General features: G+C 43.9%; 1 protein-coding gene across 6 annotated transcripts in view; it reads left to right on the plus strand.

Annotated features, from left to right (window-relative positions):
• ARHGEF3 (Rho guanine nucleotide exchange factor 3) overlaps window positions 1-19,166 on the plus strand; it is a 303,880-nt gene that overhangs the window by 230,662 nt on the left and 54,052 nt on the right. The window contains exon 1 of one of the 6 annotated variants that reach the window (XM_072785780.1): window positions 2,388-2,649. The exons of 4 other annotated variants lie outside the window; for them this stretch is intronic. In XM_072785780.1, the coding sequence (XP_072641881.1) occupies window positions 2,554-2,649 (96 nt within the window). In that variant the 5' untranslated portion in view covers window positions 2,388-2,553. Of the gene's footprint in view, window positions 1-2,387; window positions 2,650-13,603; window positions 13,712-19,166 lie in introns of those variants that run through there. One more of the 6 variants, XM_072785781.1, reaches the window with a different exon arrangement.

Consider the following 19,166-nt stretch of genomic DNA (forward strand, 5'->3'; position numbering starts at 1 on the left):
ATATATTTGAGGGGGAAAAAACCTCAGGTGCTTTCTTCAGTCTCAACTGGATCTCACTAATTCAAGAGTCTCCTTTACATGTGTGGTAAAAACAAGGCTAGCAAAACTGGCCAATAGACTCTACCTTTTCTGAAGGCAGTTTGTCCACACTAGCTGGATAGGAAAATAGGTGAATTTAGTGCCAGAGTGTGGGTTTGGTACCTGGGATGAATAAGCTATGTATCATGAGGTTTCCTGCCTGGAAAGTAGAAACTGTGGACTCTGGCCTTAGCTGGAAGCAGAGAATGCTGAAACAGGGTCTAGATATTTCCATTACCATAACCTCCTGTAGACCTAAGAAGTCAAAACAAAAGACATCATCTCCCCATACCACCACCTGCTGTGGTCATGACTGATGGGGGGAGGGCAGGGGAGTTCAACAGTGCTGTTCACAAAAATAACTTTTGAGACAGTGATCATTTTAATATTTAAAAAAAATAACTTCTAAGTTACCCAGTAACATACAAATATGTTTTGTAAAAATTTTAAGAACAATAGCTATAAAGTTAAAGTCTCCTTTGCTACGTTTAATCCTTTAATCCCCGGTGTACACCCTCGCACTGATTGCCTCCCCCAAGGAGACTAGCCCCAAGGAGACTCGTAAATTTGCTGTATATCCTTCTGGATGGTTTCCAGTGAAACCATTTACCTACATGTTGCTATAGAAAATACATGGTATATGCAGATGTGTTTTCAACACAAATGGTATGGTACTGTGCTTACTCTGCAATTATTCTTTAACTGAACTTAATACATTGGAGATCTTTCCATGCCACAGGCCTAGAGATTCCTTCTTTTTGAGCAGAGTTCTATAAGGAGAATTTAGTTAAGCACTCCCAGTTGATAGACATTACAGTTGTTTCCAGTTTGGGGTTGGTTTGTTTTTTACTGTCCCAGACAGGGATGCAGCAAATGATCTTAGAATTCCCTATCGGACATTTATAATGTATTTCTCCAGTAAGGCTTGGTACAGCCGGCTGGCCCCCTCACAGCTTCATCTTGACAGACCCTGTCAGATTGCCCTTCTGAGTGGCTGACTACCTCTAAGCAGCCTCCTCATATATATAAATGGGTGCAGAGGAAGGAGCTCAAAGGAAGTGTCAGGAAGTGGTGGAAATATATTTCCTGATTATGAAAGTGGTTATGTAAGTGTTTACATTTGTCAACACTCCACTAGCTGTATACTTTAAATGGGCACAGCTTACTCTTTATAGATCGTACTCCAGTGACGTTCCTTTAAAAAACAAATGTGTGAAGGAAGGTTGGCTGGAAATAAGGCAAGACAGGATACCGCCTCTTCTTAATGTGGGCTTTTTTTTTTTTTTTAAAGATTTTATTTATTTGAGAGAGAACCCGATATCGCGACAGAGAGAGCAAGAGCAGGGAGGGGAGGGAGGAGCAGGCTTCCCGCTGAGCTCCCACGTGGAGCTCCATCCCAAGACCCTGAGGTCATGACCTGGGCTGAAGGCAGACTTAACCCACTGAGCCACCCAGGCGCCCCTTAATGTGGGCTTTTAAAAGGCTCGCTTCTCCACCGGGCCTCCTCTACCCGCCGCCCAGCTTCGCCCCAGCCTCGGTTCTACCCGCCGCCTCTTCCAGCCCCCGAGTGCCAGCCAGGCAGTCACTGGGTGGGCGGCCTCCCGCCTCCCGCCTCCCGCCTCCCGCCGGCGGGAAGAAGGATCCCACCGCGGGCTCGCGCCTGGGGAGCTAAGGGGGTTTCCGCGAGGCTGTACCTGGGCGCTCCGGGGCCGCGTCGAGGCGGCCGAGCCGGCGCTCCGCCCCCGCCCCGCCCAGGTGGGCGGGCCCAGCCGAGGCTCCACCCCCTTTCAGCCGGAGAGCCGAGTCGGTCCTGCCAGGGAAGAAGTCGGCTGTCAGTCTCCGAGCCGGCGCTCCGCCCACCCACCCTCGGCTCCCTGGCCCCGCCCCCAGGTGGGCGGGCCCGGCCGAGGCTCCACCCCCCGTTTCAGCCGGAGAGCCGAGTCGGTCCTGCCAGGGAAGAAGTCGGCTGTCACTCTCCGAGCCGGCGCTCCGCCCCCCGGCTCCCTGGCCCCGCCCCCAGGTGGGCGTGCCCGGTTGAGGCTCCACCCCCTTTCAGCCGGAGAGCCGAGTCGGTACCGCCAGGCGAGAAGCCGGCTGTCACTCTTCGAGCCGGCGCTCCGTCCCCACCTGTCCCGCCCCAGGTGGGCGAGCCCGGCCGAGGCTCCACCCCCTTTTCAGCCGGAGAGCCGAGTCGGTCCCGCCAGGCGAGAAGCCGGCTGTCACTCTCCGAGCCGGCGCTCCGCCCCCACCCCCCCGGCTCCCCCTGGCCCCGCCCCAGGTGGGCGGGCCCGGCCGAGGCTCCACCCCCTTTCAGCCGCAGAGCCGAGTCGGTCCCGCCGGGCGAGAAGCCGGCTGTCAGTCTCCGAGCAGACGCTGCCGCCCGGCACCGTGGAGCTGGGGCCCCCTTTCGCCTGGGAGTTTTGTGGTCGCCTCGGGTCAGCTGTGACATCCCAAAGAGCAGGCCCGGCAGCCACCATGGTGGCCAAGGATTACCCCTTCTACCTCACGGTCAAGAGGGCGAACTGCAGCCTGGATGTACCCCCGTCCAGCAGTCCGGCGAAGGACCTGGAGGTAGGACCTCCACTGGGACCTCTCAGGGTCCGTTCGTCCGTCCGTCTGTCTGACCCTACGTCTCGCTCCATCTCTCTCTCGGCTCCCTCGCTCTGTCGGTCTCTCCGTGCTTGCATCTCTCGTTCAGTGTGTTCACCTCCTCCTTGCTCGCTCTCCCTCCTCCTCCCCTTCTTTCCCTCTACCTCTCCCCTTCCCTCTTATCCTCTCTCCCCCTCTCCCCATTTCTCTCTCTCACACACACTCTTCTCCCTCCTTGCCTCACTTTCTCTCTATCTCCTTTCTTCTGCCCCTCCTCTGTGGATCATCATGAGTCTCCTCTTCCACTTGGCCTGGACTCTCTTGCATCCTGCAGGGCTCTCCTCAGACTGTCAATCTTCTGTCGAGACCTTCTTTTACTGTATCCTTAGGCCCTGAAGTCGGCGAAGAGCTACTGAAGAGCTACCTTTTAAGCTTGGGTTTCCTCTTGCCTGGGTTGGGGAGCAAGAGGAGGCCTTTGGGGCCATCCCACCTGTCAGGCTTGACTTTGTAGCTGTTTGGCAGCCAGGACAGGACCTGACACCTCTGCTTGTCATCTGTGGCCAGTGGAGTCATTCAGCTGGGGGTCTAGAGACTAAATGAGTAATCTGAGTGTCTTGCACATGGATCCTGAAAATGAATTAAACTCCTTGGGGGCAGTGGGAAGCTGTCTTGGAATACTGGAAGCATTTCTCTTTCTGGGAGCTTTCTGGTGCCTTGAGGGCAATGTGAGGGAGTCCTCCTCCTCCTGGCTTGTGTTTGGTCTTGCCTTTTACTTCTGTGTGTTACATCTCCAGCAAAGAGCTCACTGGCCTTAAAGGTTGGGTTCAGCTGGGTGAGAAAGCATCCTTCTCGGTCTTTGAGGGCCTTAGGGACTATAGTTGCTTCCACTAGACCACAGCTTTGCTGTGGCCGAGCTATAGTGAAACCCAAGGACCCAAATCATCCCTGCTGCTCATGGGTGTATCTGAGAAATTGTCACTCTGTCCAACCATGACTGGGGAAAGTCTGGAGGCAGATGTACATCCGACCTTGATGCAGCAGTCTTGAGGGTTCCACCCACCCACCACCCTTGGGTCTACTTAGCTGTGTGCACTTGGCTCACTGAATTACGTATGTTCGGGAGGACAGCATCAAAGATTCATTGCTTTTAACAAGAGCTGCTCCAAGCTGACAAGACTCCAAACAGTCTTCAGTTGTAATCAGCTTTCTGTAAGCTGAGCACAACTAACTTCTCACCCCCACCCCCACCCCACACTCCAGCTCAGTTGTATAATTTCACAAAGAGTTTTTGTTCTCAGCAGCTGTGGAAGTGTGTTTGGACTCTTATTTAATGGTGTTTGGTGTTTGGACTCTTATTTAAGTTTTGACAAGATAGCACCAGCATAGGTTGTTCAGGCTTGGAATGGATATAATGATTTTTCAGTAGGAGCTTCATAATTTAATGCATGTGGGACCAAAGAAGCTAGTATCCTCTGAAACTCCTTTTGGAAAGAAGCAAAGCATAACAAAGTTGAATTACTAACTTGAAATGGATCAAAGGAAAGAATAGTGAGAATAGCTCTGGACTCTAACTAGTCCTTTCTTGCTATCCCTTAGTCCTATGTTTTCTGTAGTTTGGCTAAAAGCTTAGGTAAAACTCATCTGCTTGATCTTTTCTTATTCTTATACTTAGAAATATATCTGTATATCACAAGTGTAATGAAAGAAATGTACCACCAAATGTCAAATATTAATTTTCTTCATGGCAGGCAGATCAAAATCAAAATTATAAAGTGAGACTTATTTTCCTTTTATAAGGATGTCTTGGTATGGGAGTAAGGATGAGAGAGGAACAGTTTTGGAAATGGTAAATATCCCCATTGAGTGTTTTGTGTATGTGTGTGCAGTTTAAATCAGAGAAGTATCATGTATGCTCTATACATCTTGAGGCAGAGATGTCCAGTCCAGTGCATCTCCTAGCTTCATTTCCTGATAATGACAATAGGCAAAGTTGGGAAAAGAAACTGAAGTGAATTTAGGGGGTAGTTTTCTGGTTTCATTATCTGTGCAAAAGACAGTCAACCCTTGTAGGCCTTACTTCTCCATAAACAATTAACTAAAATATATTTTCTACCAGCAGGTGTCATCAGTATTTATAAATGTTTAAAGAACAACATATCCTGGTAGGCCTTTTGAAAAACATGATTATAAATAAGGCATTGACTATTAATTCCTATGAAAGTAATTTTTTAAGACTGATCATTTTTTTTCCAAAACAAGGTAGTTCTACAGAGAAAGACTGGCTTATCCAAAGTACTTTTTGACCTTCAAACGCAGTTTCTATAAAGCACCTGTGCCCTTTAGACATAATAATGGCTGTTCCTTCGGAATTTGCTATGGGGAGGAGCAATGTACAGTCAAGTGCCTTCTAGCATGGTTCTTGTGGTTGCAGCCGGCATGCTGGGGAAAGCCACTTAAGGAAAGACTTGTGGGGAAGGGGCTGGTGTGTGGCAATGTGCATTTGATACCATACACTTGAGTTTAAAATATGCAACAATAAACATTCTCTTAAATGCAAATTATAACTAAAGTTCTCCTTGAGATTTAAGTGTTTTGTGATTTTCTTAATTTCAGTGATAGTTTCCAGTGAAAAAAAGTTATATTTTTAAAATTTATTTTCTTTAAAATGTTTCTTTTAAACACCGGAAGTATTCTACATGGATTATGATATTAATATAATACTGCTTTCTAATCTGATATTTCCTTATGGCATGGATGTATGAGTTGGGTTGCAAGTGTTTACTATCACAAACCAGCTAGATCCTTCCAACTCTAATCATTAACTGTGAAATTCAAGGAGCTGAGTCCATTTTAGTCCATTGCTCTTGACTTTTACAGAGAAACATGGTATCACATGAGCATGGTTAAGCTTGCTTCTTCTGATCACTTATGTAGCTTTGCTCAGTTTATCTGTCTTCTTATTTATTGGGTACTTATTCCCATGCCAGGAGGTACTGGTCCTTCCAGGCATGTTAATTGCTCTGAACACCTGATCAAGTCACTAGAAAGAAAGCTGTTAGTTTTTAATGAATTACAATGATTATAAGTTAAAAGTCACTATTTCCACATAGTGACAAAAGTCACTATTTCCACTATTTTTTTGCTTTTAAAAAAAGCAGCTCAGGGGCGACTGGGTGGCTCAGTCAGTTGCGCATCTGACTCTTGATTTCAGCTCAGATCATGATCTGAGGGTTGTGAGATCGAGCCCCTCATCTAGCTCCATGCTCAGCATGGAGTCCACTTGGGATTATTTTTCTCTCTCTAGCCCTCGCCTTGCCCAATAAATAATCTTATTTTTTAAAAAAGAAAGAAAGACAGCTCAAATGAATGCCTATGTTGGCTAAGAATGCTGGAGCCTGGTGAGAAGGTTTTAAGAGTTTGAGGTCCATTTCATTTTTAATGAAAATATAAAGAGATGTTTCCATTATTTTCTTTTTAAGAATATATCTGACAAAAAAAAAGAATATATCTGACAATTTGATAGACAGCTCACTTTGGGTTTTAAGATTCATTATCTAAGATGTTGGTCAGGATTAGACCAGATTTAGTTTGCAGTATTTGTAATCATTGCCTTTGTCTCTCAAAAGTATATGATCTGATTTTGACTCTACCAGTAACCTTGTGTGGCTCTTGGAATGACATGTCCCTAGAAATGACAGAGCTCTATCCCTAAGTTCCAGATCTAGTGTCTCACTTAAGACCCTAGCTATGTTTTATAGGGTTAACATAAAGCACATATTTTTCTCCTTACTTTATGAATAAAGACACTGAGGGGAGGTGACTTGCAGAAAGCCATGAAGAAAATCAGCAGCTGAACCAAGATCCGGTGCGAGGTTTCCTGATGGATTTAGTCCAACATTTTATACCGGCATACTTTGTGGCACATAAGGGTATTTACCTCTATGAAGAAAAAGAGAGTGGAATGAAAACTTAACAGACATGTAAAATGCTTTAAAATGTTTTCTTTTAAATATATAATCATGAGTACTTTATGTAACTGGGGGAGTACTTTTAAAGCTTCAGCTCTAAAGGGTAAGATGAACCCTGTGCCCCTGCCATAATTTATGCCCCAGTAAGTCCACATGTGGACTTGAAAATTGTATGCACCTGGAGTTGTACTCCTTGCATGCCAGCTGGAGAGCTAAAGAAGTCAAATGGTTTCCAGTAATTTATACATTTCTTGGAATCTATATCATATAGTGTTGACCTAAAGTATATACTACCAACTGCATGGAAATAGCTCTGAGGAGTTATTGCAGTTAGAATCCTGATATTTCTTCAAGTGACCAAATAAGTAGATTCCATGAATCATGTGACTTTGGGTCTTGCTGGAAGGGAAGCAACATAGAGTTACTCAGGTAAAGGCCATCACTTACTGATAGGATCCAGTTATGGTCATCCAGCCCATAATTCTGAGACCTGTTCAAATGGGGTCTTGAGGGGCCTCCAGATTACAATGTACTTGAACTAGGAACATAGGCCTATTAAAGTAAAACATGTTGACTTTACACATGTACATTTAAGGATGTTCAGGGTATCAACTCTGAACTGAGTCCTAATGCCATCTCCACCACCTGCTCAGTGGTGTCACCTTGGACAAACTACTTTGCCTCTCTAAGCCTTGTTTTCCTCAGTGGTAAAATGGGATGATGAGAGTTCTACCTCCTAGGATCATAGTGAGGGTCAACGAGGTGATTCATGCTTAGTCCCAGTGCTTGGCACATAGTAAGTGTTCAATAAATAGCACCATCATCATCAAGACTTGTGCATCTTGAAAAGATTCCCCAAATAATTTTAATTAATGATCACTATCCTAATTTTATGAGTGTTCTTTTATGCATAGCAGGGCATTAGGGGCCTTTCTATGGCTTCTCAAATTTTTATCTCCACAACAATCCTATGAGGTTGGTGTACATGTTCCTTTTTATAGAAGAAGAAGCTGAGGCTCAGAGCTGGGTAATAGCCTTTCTAGGATGGTTGAGCTACTAGGTGGAGGAGCCAAGATTCACACCCTACTCTGACCCTGAAGTCTGTACTTTCCCAACCACATCACATTGAGTCTAAATGACTAAATCACTGGTCTCCTCACCACATAACACATGAAGGATTTGCTGGAGCAAATAGCTTCACGGTCAAAAGCCTACTTTTTCCTGAGTTTCTGGATGGGAGACCCTGCCATTACTCAGAGAGCCCACTTCACAGAATGGCTACAAACCCAAAGGAGTAGGAATTGTAAGCCTCCATGAGGGAAGGTTTTGGCAACTTCCGTTCTGTGTTTCTCAACACCAAAAAGCTGATCTTTGGCAGAATTCCGCATGCTCAGCTCTGTGGAGATGACACCGTTAGTTCTGCAATTAGTCATTTTGCTTATCTACATTAACCACCAGCCTTCCACCTAAACCAATAACTGGAAGGCCCTGATTCCATCTGGATACTTGCAAATTGTGTCATTTTCTCAAGTCACTCTGCAATTGCCTATAAAATCCTGGACTGGTGCCACTGTTTTTATAACAACTGAATGAAAATAAATTACTGATCATATCCTAATTTTGCAAAGCCCTGTGCACATGTAATTGTTATTAATGGCCTGTGTACTCTAGAAGGGCTACTTCATTTATGATGTATGCATGCAGTTGCCTTCCATAGTTTGTCAGCGTTGGTAATGTGTACAGGTCACACACAAAATGAGGAAATTGCTGTGATTGCATTGCCATTTATTTTTATATCGACTCATGGACTGTCAAGAATGAAGGCCAGTGGGTTTCTAATGCCTTCCATTTTTTATAAATTGACACCGGTTATTAGCTTAGAAGAGGCTATGTCACACGTTAATCAAGAAAGGCTTCTGAAGCTCCCACTGCCCGGTAAAGGAGTGGTTTCTTCTTAAGTCTAGAAACACTTGTGTCTGGACCTTCTGTGTTTGAGCCATTGTGTTCTTTTGTGAGAAGGCAGGTCTGATTATTACTAAACTTCAATTGATTGGAGCAGAACCAGAAATCTTAATGGTAAATTCACTGGATTTTCCCCCCTCTTCTGACTCTTAAGATGAGGAGGTAAGGAGTAGCAAAACAATCTTTTTTTTTTTTTTTTTTCCGGGGATTTATGAAACAAACAAACAAAACTAGCCTCCAGGAAATGACCCAGGGTCATTGCATTCGAGAACCTTAGAGTAGGAAAGGCCTGTTGAGAACATGGAGCCCAGTGCTAATCTGCTGTTGGATCCTTTCAATCTCTGCTTAAACATCTCCAAAGACAGAGAGCTCATTACCTTCTGAGCCTGTACATTCGGTCTTTGTTCAGTATGCATCATGAAAAAAATCCTCTCTTAATAGTAACATTGCTTTCTCCAACTGAATATTACACAGTAATATTTTCTCATGTGTTTAAGAGGCATTAAGGCATCTCCTTAAATATTTGAAAACCCTTTTTCCCTAACTACTCCCACTCTGCACACACACATGCACACATGTGTATACACACACACACACACACACACACACACACACACACACACATGCTTCCCCCAGGAGCTTGTTTCTTTTGGCTAGACATCCTGGTTCCTCTAACTTTTCCAAATGGAACATACTATCCAATCTCTTTCTCTTCCTTGCTTGTTTGCACCAGACATCCTCAGTGTCCCTGGACATCTTGAGCATTGATTAGCCCACAGAGACACTGTATATAATGTTATATCAACAAACAAGGTGTTTGTTGGGTTTAATGTGCTTCCTTAGACAAAAGAGGTAGACTAATACATTGAAGAGAATTTTTGAAATAGAGATGCCAGACTGAAGATTAATATTTTTGTCATGTAATTTATACAAATGTAAAAGAACCTTCCGAGATGTCCATTGATAAATGGGCAAAGAGGCATTAATAGGTAGTTCACAGACAAGGAACTGTGAAAGTAAAGATTGTTTAAATGTTCACTCTAATAGAAGCTATAGAAATGAAAAAGGTATAATAGGTGCTGTTTCATACCTAATTGACATCACAAATATTTTTTTAAAGATTTTATTTATTTGAGACAGAGAGAGATAGGAAGAGAGAGCACAAACAGGAGGATGAGGGACTCGATTCCAGGATCCTGGGATCATGACTTAAGCTAAAGGCAGACACTTAACTGACTGAGCCACCCAGGCACCCCCCTGACATCACAAATATTTTAAAGATATGATAGAACCCAGTCCTAGGGATGTTGCAGGGAAATAACATGCATCTGTGGAGAATGAGGGTATTCATCAGTATATATTAAAACACAAAAAAGGTTCAAATCTCTGGACCCAGTATTCTAGCTCTTAGGAGGAAGAATGCTATGTGTCCAAAGTTGTTCATAATGATATTATTTACAGTAATGATTATACTGTATTTTTGTGCATTTTATAGGTTCCAAAGCATTTTTATATTCTTTTCCTCACTTGGGTATAATTATCCCCACTTTAAAGATTAGGATCCTGAGAATCAGAGATATTCAATAATTTTCACAGGATCACACAACTGGGCATAGCAGAGCTGAAGCTTGAAGTCCAGTTGTCTGATTTCAGTTTAGCATCCCTCCTTATTTTTAAAACAGAAAAACCGACAATCCCTCTGACCTATAATGAGGAAATGGCTCCGTGTAGCACGGCCTCTGGCACAGGCATCAGTGGCATCATTTGAGGCATTGCACGCTAGGCAACAGAAATGCTTTAATGTTTTTGTAAAAAATTAAAAAGGAAAAAAGTGGAGCATAATTACACACATGATATAGCCCATTTAAATGTATATGTATGCACATGGGATGTAGAGAAGTCAGGGAAGAGATATTTCTACCCATGCCCCTCTCCTTCTGTCACTATGCTCACTAAATTCACAGCAATGCTGCCCTGTGTTCAAATAGCAGGCAGCTATTTTCATATATATGATCTCCTTTGAACCTTGCACAGGCTGAGGGAGGCTGACCAAGGCAAGGACTGTCCTCTTTGTTTGTCAACTGAAGAAACAGAGATTCAGAGACATTAGGAGGCAGGGCCAAAATGTTGGGCCTTCCTTGCCCAGCCTTGACCTCTCAGGTTGGTGGTAAGCAGAGCTATATTTTTGGTGTTCAAAGTGAATGCCAATAAATTTAGAACACTGCATGCAGAGACCTCACTTGGGAGCCAGTGGACTGGTGGGTCCATCCCATGGCCTGCACTCCAGATTCAAGTGCAAAGCTTACTTTATATTTGATGTATGATTGGTGTTAAACAAGAAGCCCACAAAAAAATGGATAGACAGAAACTTTTGTACATGTAGATGACATCCCTTAAAATGATGTCTTCCTGAGCTCAGATCCTGCAGATCTAATGTTTGCAGCAGAGGTGATAATTAAATGGTAAAGAGAAATAGAGCATTCCCTCCCCCTCTAAGGGATGGTTTCCATAGATACCATGAGAAATTGGCAACCTGAGCAAAATAAAACTGAGAGCCTATGTCAGGACCTTGAAAAAAATATGTAAAGTTAAATGTTTAGCTGTTGCCACCATTGTCAGATTTGGAACTTTGGAGACTTCCTGGAGGAAGAAGCCACAGAAAAAAAGGGAAGCAGCCAGTGAGTGGAAAGAGAAAGAGCTACAGGCCTGATACCTGAGGGGGACAATTAGTAAGTCTGTGTGCTCTCTGGCCCCAACACAAGGCCAGTGCAAGCATCCCTCTCCAGTGTTATCTTACACTGAAATGCTAACATTTCATAATCCCCAAGTGATGCAGGCATGTGAAGAACAACCCCAGGCAAATAGAGAAGATAATTAAAGGTCACTGGTGAAGACTATTCATATGTTTGACTTTGCACAGGTTGGGGTGGCTTATCGGTATCCTGTTAGGTTTTTGGGTCTTGTTTATTCTCACACACCTTTAGTTATTCTCCTTACTGGTTGGTGGTTACATTGGATGTTCTGGGTGTGGTCTTGCAGAAGGGGTCTGAAACCACTGTGAAGAAGGAAACAGACTATTACAAGAAGAAAAAAATTGATGGTAACTTAAGTGTCAACCACAGACATGTGAAAAGTCACCTTCTGGCTCAGCTGTTTGGTGACTTAAGTTGGACAGCTTTGAAAGGGAGCGTGTTTGAAGAGGGTTGGTTTTCTCTTATTAGTTTCTGAATGCTTTATGTCCACTCTCTAAGGGCCGAGGGGAGTGAGCTATGTTCTGACTCAGCAGCAAGGAATGGGGACTTGCTTTGGAGAACTCTTAAAAGCTTAAATCTCAATTTCTTTAGCAGCATTGATTTCTAAGCTGATTCTTAAAAGAATCTCCCTACTACTTGGGGACAGGACACAAGTAGACTCAGGGGACCTCAGAGTCTTTGATTCTGGAATGAGAACACTGGCTTAGTCACTTTTTTACCAGAAGGTGGGTTTCATACCATTTGTGGTAGCCCGAACAGATACCAGGGACAAGGGGGATACAGAGATAGGACACATACAGTAATTTTGAATCCCTTTCTCTTTTCAGTTCTCTTCCTGTCCTGATCCTTTTGATCATGCTGAGGAGAAAGTCTTAGTTTGGAGTTAATGTGTCTTTAATACCTTTCGAGCACTTGCTGGTTCCCCTTTTTAACACAACTCAGGCCTCAGGCTTAGAAGCTTCAGGCAGGCAAGAGTATCTAATAAGAATTTAACAATAGGGTTCATTTTTTCAAGTTATTTTCTACTTAGAGCCAAGGCAGTGATAGTGTTTGTTTTTATAATATGGTTACTTAAGTAAAAGATGAGTAACTTAAGGAAATATTAACTATGTAATAGTTCAGGTGGTATGTACATTGGCAAAAAAAAAAGTTGTCACAATGGTACTGAGAGTTTGGAAACTGCACATTGCGTGTATTCTGAGGGCTCTTCTCTGGCCAGAGCTCTGCAGCAATAGGTTCCCAAGTTTGGGTACAGCTGCATACAGACTAAATCTTAAATTTGGACTTCGAACATAGGACCCAGATTTCAAATATCAAGATTTTTTTAACAGATAAAGATGGACTTTAGTGTGTCATATAAAATTATCCTGGACTAGATGTTAGCAATTTTTTTTAAAGATTTTATTTATTTATTCATGATAGACACAGAGAGGGGGGTTGGGCAGAGGCACAGGCGGAGGGAGAAGTAGGCTCCATGCCGGAAGCCTGATTCGGGACTCAATCCTGGGACTCCAGGACCACGCCCTGGACCAAAGGCAGGTGCTAAACCGCTGAGCCACCCAGGGATCACCAGCAATTTTTTTTAATTGGATTTCTGTTCTAAGAACAAAAATCGTTTTCTTTCTTTTCAAAGCTTCAAGTTCCCAAGTTCCAGCTGAAGTCATTTAACCCATCTTCTTCCATTTCCCCTTCACCCCAAGAGCAGGATTGAGCAAGGTTATATTTTAATTTGGGGTAGTCCCAGAGTGGTGGTTAGGAATTTGGATTTAAGGATAGACTGAGCCTTGTCTGAATCCCAAATTGGCTACTTGTGAGCCAGGAGACCTTGGACAGTGACTCATCCTCTAAAGCCTCAGTTTCCTTATCTGTAAATAAGAGTTTCCAAGGGAACTGGAAAGATGAATGAGCATGCAGAAGGCTTCCACAAAGCAAGTATTCCACAGATGAGTAGCAACAATAGCAGCATCTATTTACAGTGTACATCAGTTGAGTAGAAGCTGTGGCTGATCATCCTCTCAAGGGGTCTGCTGGGAGATCACTCCTTCCCTTGTAGGAAATACCCACCCGATTTCCCAGGGATTTGAGTTGGCCCTGGCCACTATTTTTTTTAAAAAACAAAAGATGTTCCGAAGCACACTGGCAAGATTCATGTTCATTCCTGCCAGGCAGGATGAAAAAAAAAAACTAGTATGATTTTCTGATGTTCCCAGAATGACTTTCAAGCAGGAGTGTGAGCTCAGGGTAGAGAAGCACCCTGGTCATGGGAGATGAAGAGCATGTCATCCATCCACAAGGCTGGCTCCCATCTGATCCATGTCATCTGGGAACCAAGCTCCAACCACAGGGACAGACCCAGCGCAGGTGAGGAGGATTAGGTTGCTTTGCGAGTTCTTCCTGCCCTATTCATTAGCAGCGTGCTTTAATTATAAATAGATCCTTTGTTAGAAATGTGGGGAAGTTCCATAGCGTGATGGACACAACTTGGTGAAGAACCACACAACTAAAAATGACCCTTAATTGCTCTGTGATTGTCAGTAAATATTTATTGAGACCACAGTCTAACAATTTCTCCTGAATTTAAAAGGGAAAGGCATGCTTTCTCTCCTCAAGGAACTTGTACTTTAGTTTGACTGAGTCATTCAGAACCCTAACAAACAGGCAGTGATTGTCAATCAGTGGAAAGAGGGATGGGGAAGCAGGCAATCTCACTGGGGATTTTGACAGACTTCGAGGGGACAGTACTGGGAGGTGGTCATCCAATGAGCCCCCTGGTGCTGGATGTTCACACACCATTCCCCAGGTTTGCCCTAACAAAGGGCTATGTCCACTGAGGCACATAAGCAGAGCACCTGTGCACCTGGCTGGGCTCTCGAAGATCCTGGTGGGTACAGGGCAGGGGGAAGACAAGGGAGGCTGCTGACTCCAGAGTGACAGGGCTTGAATGTGGAATAAACAGCTTCAAATTTTCCACTTCCTGCCTCAGTCTGCATTGCCCTGTTCTACCATCTTTATTTCCCACAGGGTTTAGGAGATGAGCAGGGCTATGGTTAAAATCACAGGTCTCGCTGAGGAACAGCCTTGGGCTCAGTCCTGGCTCTGCCACTGGCTGTGTAACCTTAGGAAAAGTTCTTAACCCCTCTGAGCCTCAGTTCCATCAGTTTTATGAAATGGGTATATTAATAGTACTAACTTAAGAGAAATCAAGGAAATCGTGCATAGAGAGCACTTTGGCACAGCCTGGCATGAAGTCATTGTCAGTATTGTTGCTATTGTGTTGTAAGAGGAAGTTGTGTATCTAGGGAAGCTGGTGTGGGGGGTGGCAGGGAGGGCTTTCAAGTCAGGTAGATTTGAATTTCAATTGCAGCTCCTACTAGGTATGACTTGGGGCAAGTCACTTTACTTCTCTGAACACCGGCTTTCTCTTTTATAAAATGAGGTGATGGGGTTGCTGTATGGTATAGATGAGTGTGTGTGTGCCAACACCTGGCACAGGGTGACTCCATGGCTCTTAGAGTCCCCACATAAGGGTCCCCCATCGTCTAGCACTTCCTTCTCTAGTTGATAGAAGAGATGAATCACACTTGGGTTAGGTGTGGGACGACGTCTCTATTTCTAGAAAATTGCCAGAATCTGTAAGTAAGGAACCCAGCAGTATGTAATTTAATAACCATTCTGGAGGCTTTGCAGGGTTACATGGCCCCTAACACTCTGTACAGCCCTGCTTTATAAATTCAGGAGCAGCCCCAGAGCCTCACTTCTAAATGGTGGGGCAGGAGGTGCAAGCATCCGGCCAGTGAGACTTTTCCCTTCATCCCTGGAGGAAACTTTTCCAGGGAAATCTTGCCAGATTAGACCCCATGTGGTCTTCCAAAAGAACCCTCCCATCTGTGGACGGCCTGAGCTGGAAGACTCATGGGAATTTGCCCCTTTCTGCCACAATAAATAACATTTTTCTTTTACCACAAAACTGCCTTTGTCTTTTCTGGAAACTCTTACTGGCATCCCTTACCACTGAATCTCCAATGGCTAAACCAACATTTTTTTTACAAACCAAACAGTCAAATCACAGGTTTGTGTCTACTTCTTTTCTTTTAAGTCAACTTCATTGTTTATTCATTTTCTCTCTTGTGACTTTTTTTTTATTTAATATGTATATTTTTTATTGGAGTTCAATTTGCCTGAGGCTTCTGCCTCCTTTGTCGTGTATGATACACTCTTCTCCAAATTTGCAGGCTTCTGAATTTTAATACACTGTAGATAATAATACATCTGGTTGTATATTAATTGCTCAGAGTTAGAAATAATACATAATCACTATGTTTCAAGGTTGCAAATGTACAACACTGAGAACCAAGTGTTTGTTAGGAGTCTTTGGAAAAACCCATTCTTAGTGGGCATTTTTCATTTCTGTCATTAAGAATGTGCTACAGAATGAAAACTGTCTTAAGTAAAGGTAGTCTTGTGTTCTGTGTGCATGCACACACACATACACACACACACACTTACACATCTCCCAAGGGATAACATTTTGAAGTTATCATGTGCTTATTTGGAGTGTGTAGGAGCAACAGAAAGGCCATATGAATCCATTATAGATTACCTACCTCTCAGCTTCCCGAACAGCATACTTTGTACCTTATTTTTCTACATACCATTGCTCAGTGGGTGGTAAGATGTCAGCTAAAAGCTGAAAACAGGAAAGCTTAAATTTTTTAAATTTTATTCCCAATTCAGTCAATCCCTTATGGCTGTGCCACTGGTAGCTTTTTCCATTTTGAATAATCAGATTTCAGTGTATTCTGTTCTCAGTTGAGAGCAGACTGTTCTAAAACCTGCAAGTGCAGTGTTCCCTGGTTCTAACTGGAGGCATGTGCTGTTGAGGATGCACGTGGGCTCAATGATTTGAAGAGATAAATTGTGCTAGAAGGGCCGGCTGGGGGGGACCAGGGAGTGTGGCAAATGTATTTTATGATTCTCTCTGGAGGCCACATTTCTGCAAGTCTTGTCTACTCAGATATTGTTCTTGCCAAAAACAGAAGTTGAGTGGACCACAAGAGTAGGGGGTCCATGTTCTCATCCAGTTGACCCCATGCCCTTGGTCATTTGTCCCTGTAGGTTTTACCCAGCAGGTGTATGTGAGATTGCTGGTCCCATCCTAGTCTTCAGTCAGATGGCAGACCTCGCTGTCCCTTTGCTTGCCTGAGACATATTTGATCATCCCAAATTCAGCTGGAACAGTCTGTCCTTCCTTTGGGACATTGAGATTAAAATCTGAGCATCTTTTTTTATTTCTGTGCTTTTTTTTTTTTTTTCCATTTCTGGGAAATGAAGATAATGCTGAGGTTCAGAGGATAATAGGTGGATGAAAAACAGAAAGGACATGCCAGTGTATCTGTATGGTCCTTTCTGGAAGCCCAGGGAAACTTGTTATTTGGGGGAGAGATTCCACCTTGCTCACCTGACATGAGCTAAACACCCACGGTTCCTATCAGTATCTAATCCCAGGTCATACTGGGATCTGACAAGATTGGAGACCAGCTCTTCTAGCCCATAATTTAGTGATGTTGGGTTGGGTAGGGTGGTTCTGATGAAGACCTCAAGACCCACTTGGATTCCCTTCCCCAATTCAGGTTCTTATCTTGAGATTTCATTTTCCTCTCCTCCGGCATAGCCTTAGATCCTGCCAAACCACGCCCAGTGTTTCTCTATCCAGCTAGAGCTTGACTAAACAGATGATAAAACTGCAGGAAGAAAGGCAAGGCAGGAATGTGGAATCAAAATATGTGGTCTCATAACCTGAGATGTAGTAGCAGGAGCATGTCATTGGTGAGATTGTGTTGTGGCAAGTGACATGGAGTTCCAGCTTCATCCCAGAGAGGCCCAGGGCAAAAATCTAGTGCTGCAGGAAGTGGACCAGGGTAGGAGAGCAGCCTTGGGGAGAGACCACACCTCTCCCTGGGCATCAGAAATAAGAGAAATAATCTGATATTTACTTATGGGGCAGGCTTGTAGCAAGCACATTGCACACACATGATCTCATGTCATCTTCCCAACAACTTTGTGAAGGGGTAGGAGAGTCACCCCCACTTCACAGGGGAGGAGACCAAGCCCATGGAGGTTCCATTGTTGGTCCGAGGTCATAGGGCATTGTGCTCTGGCCAGGAAGTTTGGCTCATATTTTATCCTTAGATCCTTTGCAAAGAATCAACACATTCTTTGGGCCAGCATGATAAGAACTTTGTCACTTGCCGCAGAGACTTTCCACTTCTTCCTAAACTCTGGGGAAGCCTCAGCAAATATCCTTAGTCTGTACACAGCAGTTCCCAAACCTGAAGTATGGTGTGATCTCCAATGGCATTCTCCCTCTTCCCCTCAACTCAGCCCGAGGGGAAGCCAGGGATTCCCTTTTATAGAGATAAACAAATGCAGAATTTGTATCCCACCAAAGGAGTTCTAAGAAGTCAGTAGGAAATAACTGCCTGTGAAACCCCAGAACCACAGAGGCCTTCCTCTGGGCCCTGTGCCTGTGATTAGGCCACCACTGCCACCTCCAGGTGCCTTGTTGGCATTCTGCAACCAGCAGTGTGTGCTTTGACCCCATTTTTCTAGACCTACGGATGAGTGTAGCATGATGGGCACAAAATGCACATTCTTGCCAAAAATGCACAACCTGAATCTAATGGTGAGAAAATATCTCTTGGGCCCAAAGCTGGCCTTTCCTCAAAGGCCACAGAGGGATGACTCTGCTGGCAGCCCCAACACTTTTTTAGGGGGTCAGACTCTTGAAGTACTTCAGGCCTGAGCATCTGGCCCTGTCTGCCTCAAGACAGTAAGAGTTTGCTTGATGTTCGGAAGGCAGACATGGACCCAGGGACCGCAGAGAGAGCTGAATATTTGGGTTCCTCTTTCTCTGAAGGTCTGTAGTGCCATGTCTGGGCATGACCAAAATGAGTTGCAGGCAATGGGCTGGCGTTTGCTGAAAGGAACTTAACTGGGGTGTGGGTGTACATTTCTCCTCTGCCCAAGGTTAATGGTAACATCCTGTGTAAGAGAACTTGAATGTGGTCTTCTACTAAACTCCAATATTTTAGGGCTATTTATTAGATGTGTTTAATCTTGGGCCAATTTAACCAGTAGCAGACTAATAAAATAACAAATTTGGGCTTGCTGCCAGGACAAATGTTGACTTACCCTTATAATGTTGACTGAAACGAATAACTTTGAAAGTAATTGAAAAGTGAAACATTTGCCAAAAATACAGTGTCTGAAACAGTGGTTCTGTTTTATTTTACTGGCACTGCTAAGAGATTATGTTCGTAACCTAGGCTGCTGCTGACTGCTTCAGCTCTGAGAGAGTTCCATATTTTACTGAATTATTTCCCAAGGTTCATTTTTTTTCCATCCCATCACCGTCATTCAGCAAAAATGAATTTCCCCATGGCAGACAAGTAGGTCAGGTTATTTTTCTAATGTAGAGGCACAAATTCAATGATAATCAGAAAATAAAGATAATAAGTTGCTTGACGTCTGCCCTCAGAAACAAAATGGTTTGCCCTGAACATTAGCCCTCTCAGAGTTTGTAGTAAGATTAATTGCTTCTGCAGGGTATATTGGCTGAAATCCATCTCCCTCATTCCACACCCCTCTTTCCCTTCATTCTGCCATTTAGTTTGTACGAACATTAGGGAGCTATAGCATTTTGCCAGCATGTGTTTTAGACTTGAAGGAAACGAGAAGGCCTGGAGGAAATGAAGCCGGGATGACCACAGAAGTTGTCCGAAAGTGTCATTTCTTTCGAGCCTCATTTTTTATTTAC

Source organism: Canis lupus, chromosome 19 (genome assembly GCF_048164855.1).
Source record: "Canis lupus baileyi chromosome 19, mCanLup2.hap1, whole genome shotgun sequence".
NCBI lineage: Eukaryota > Metazoa > Chordata > Mammalia > Carnivora > Canidae > Canis > Canis lupus.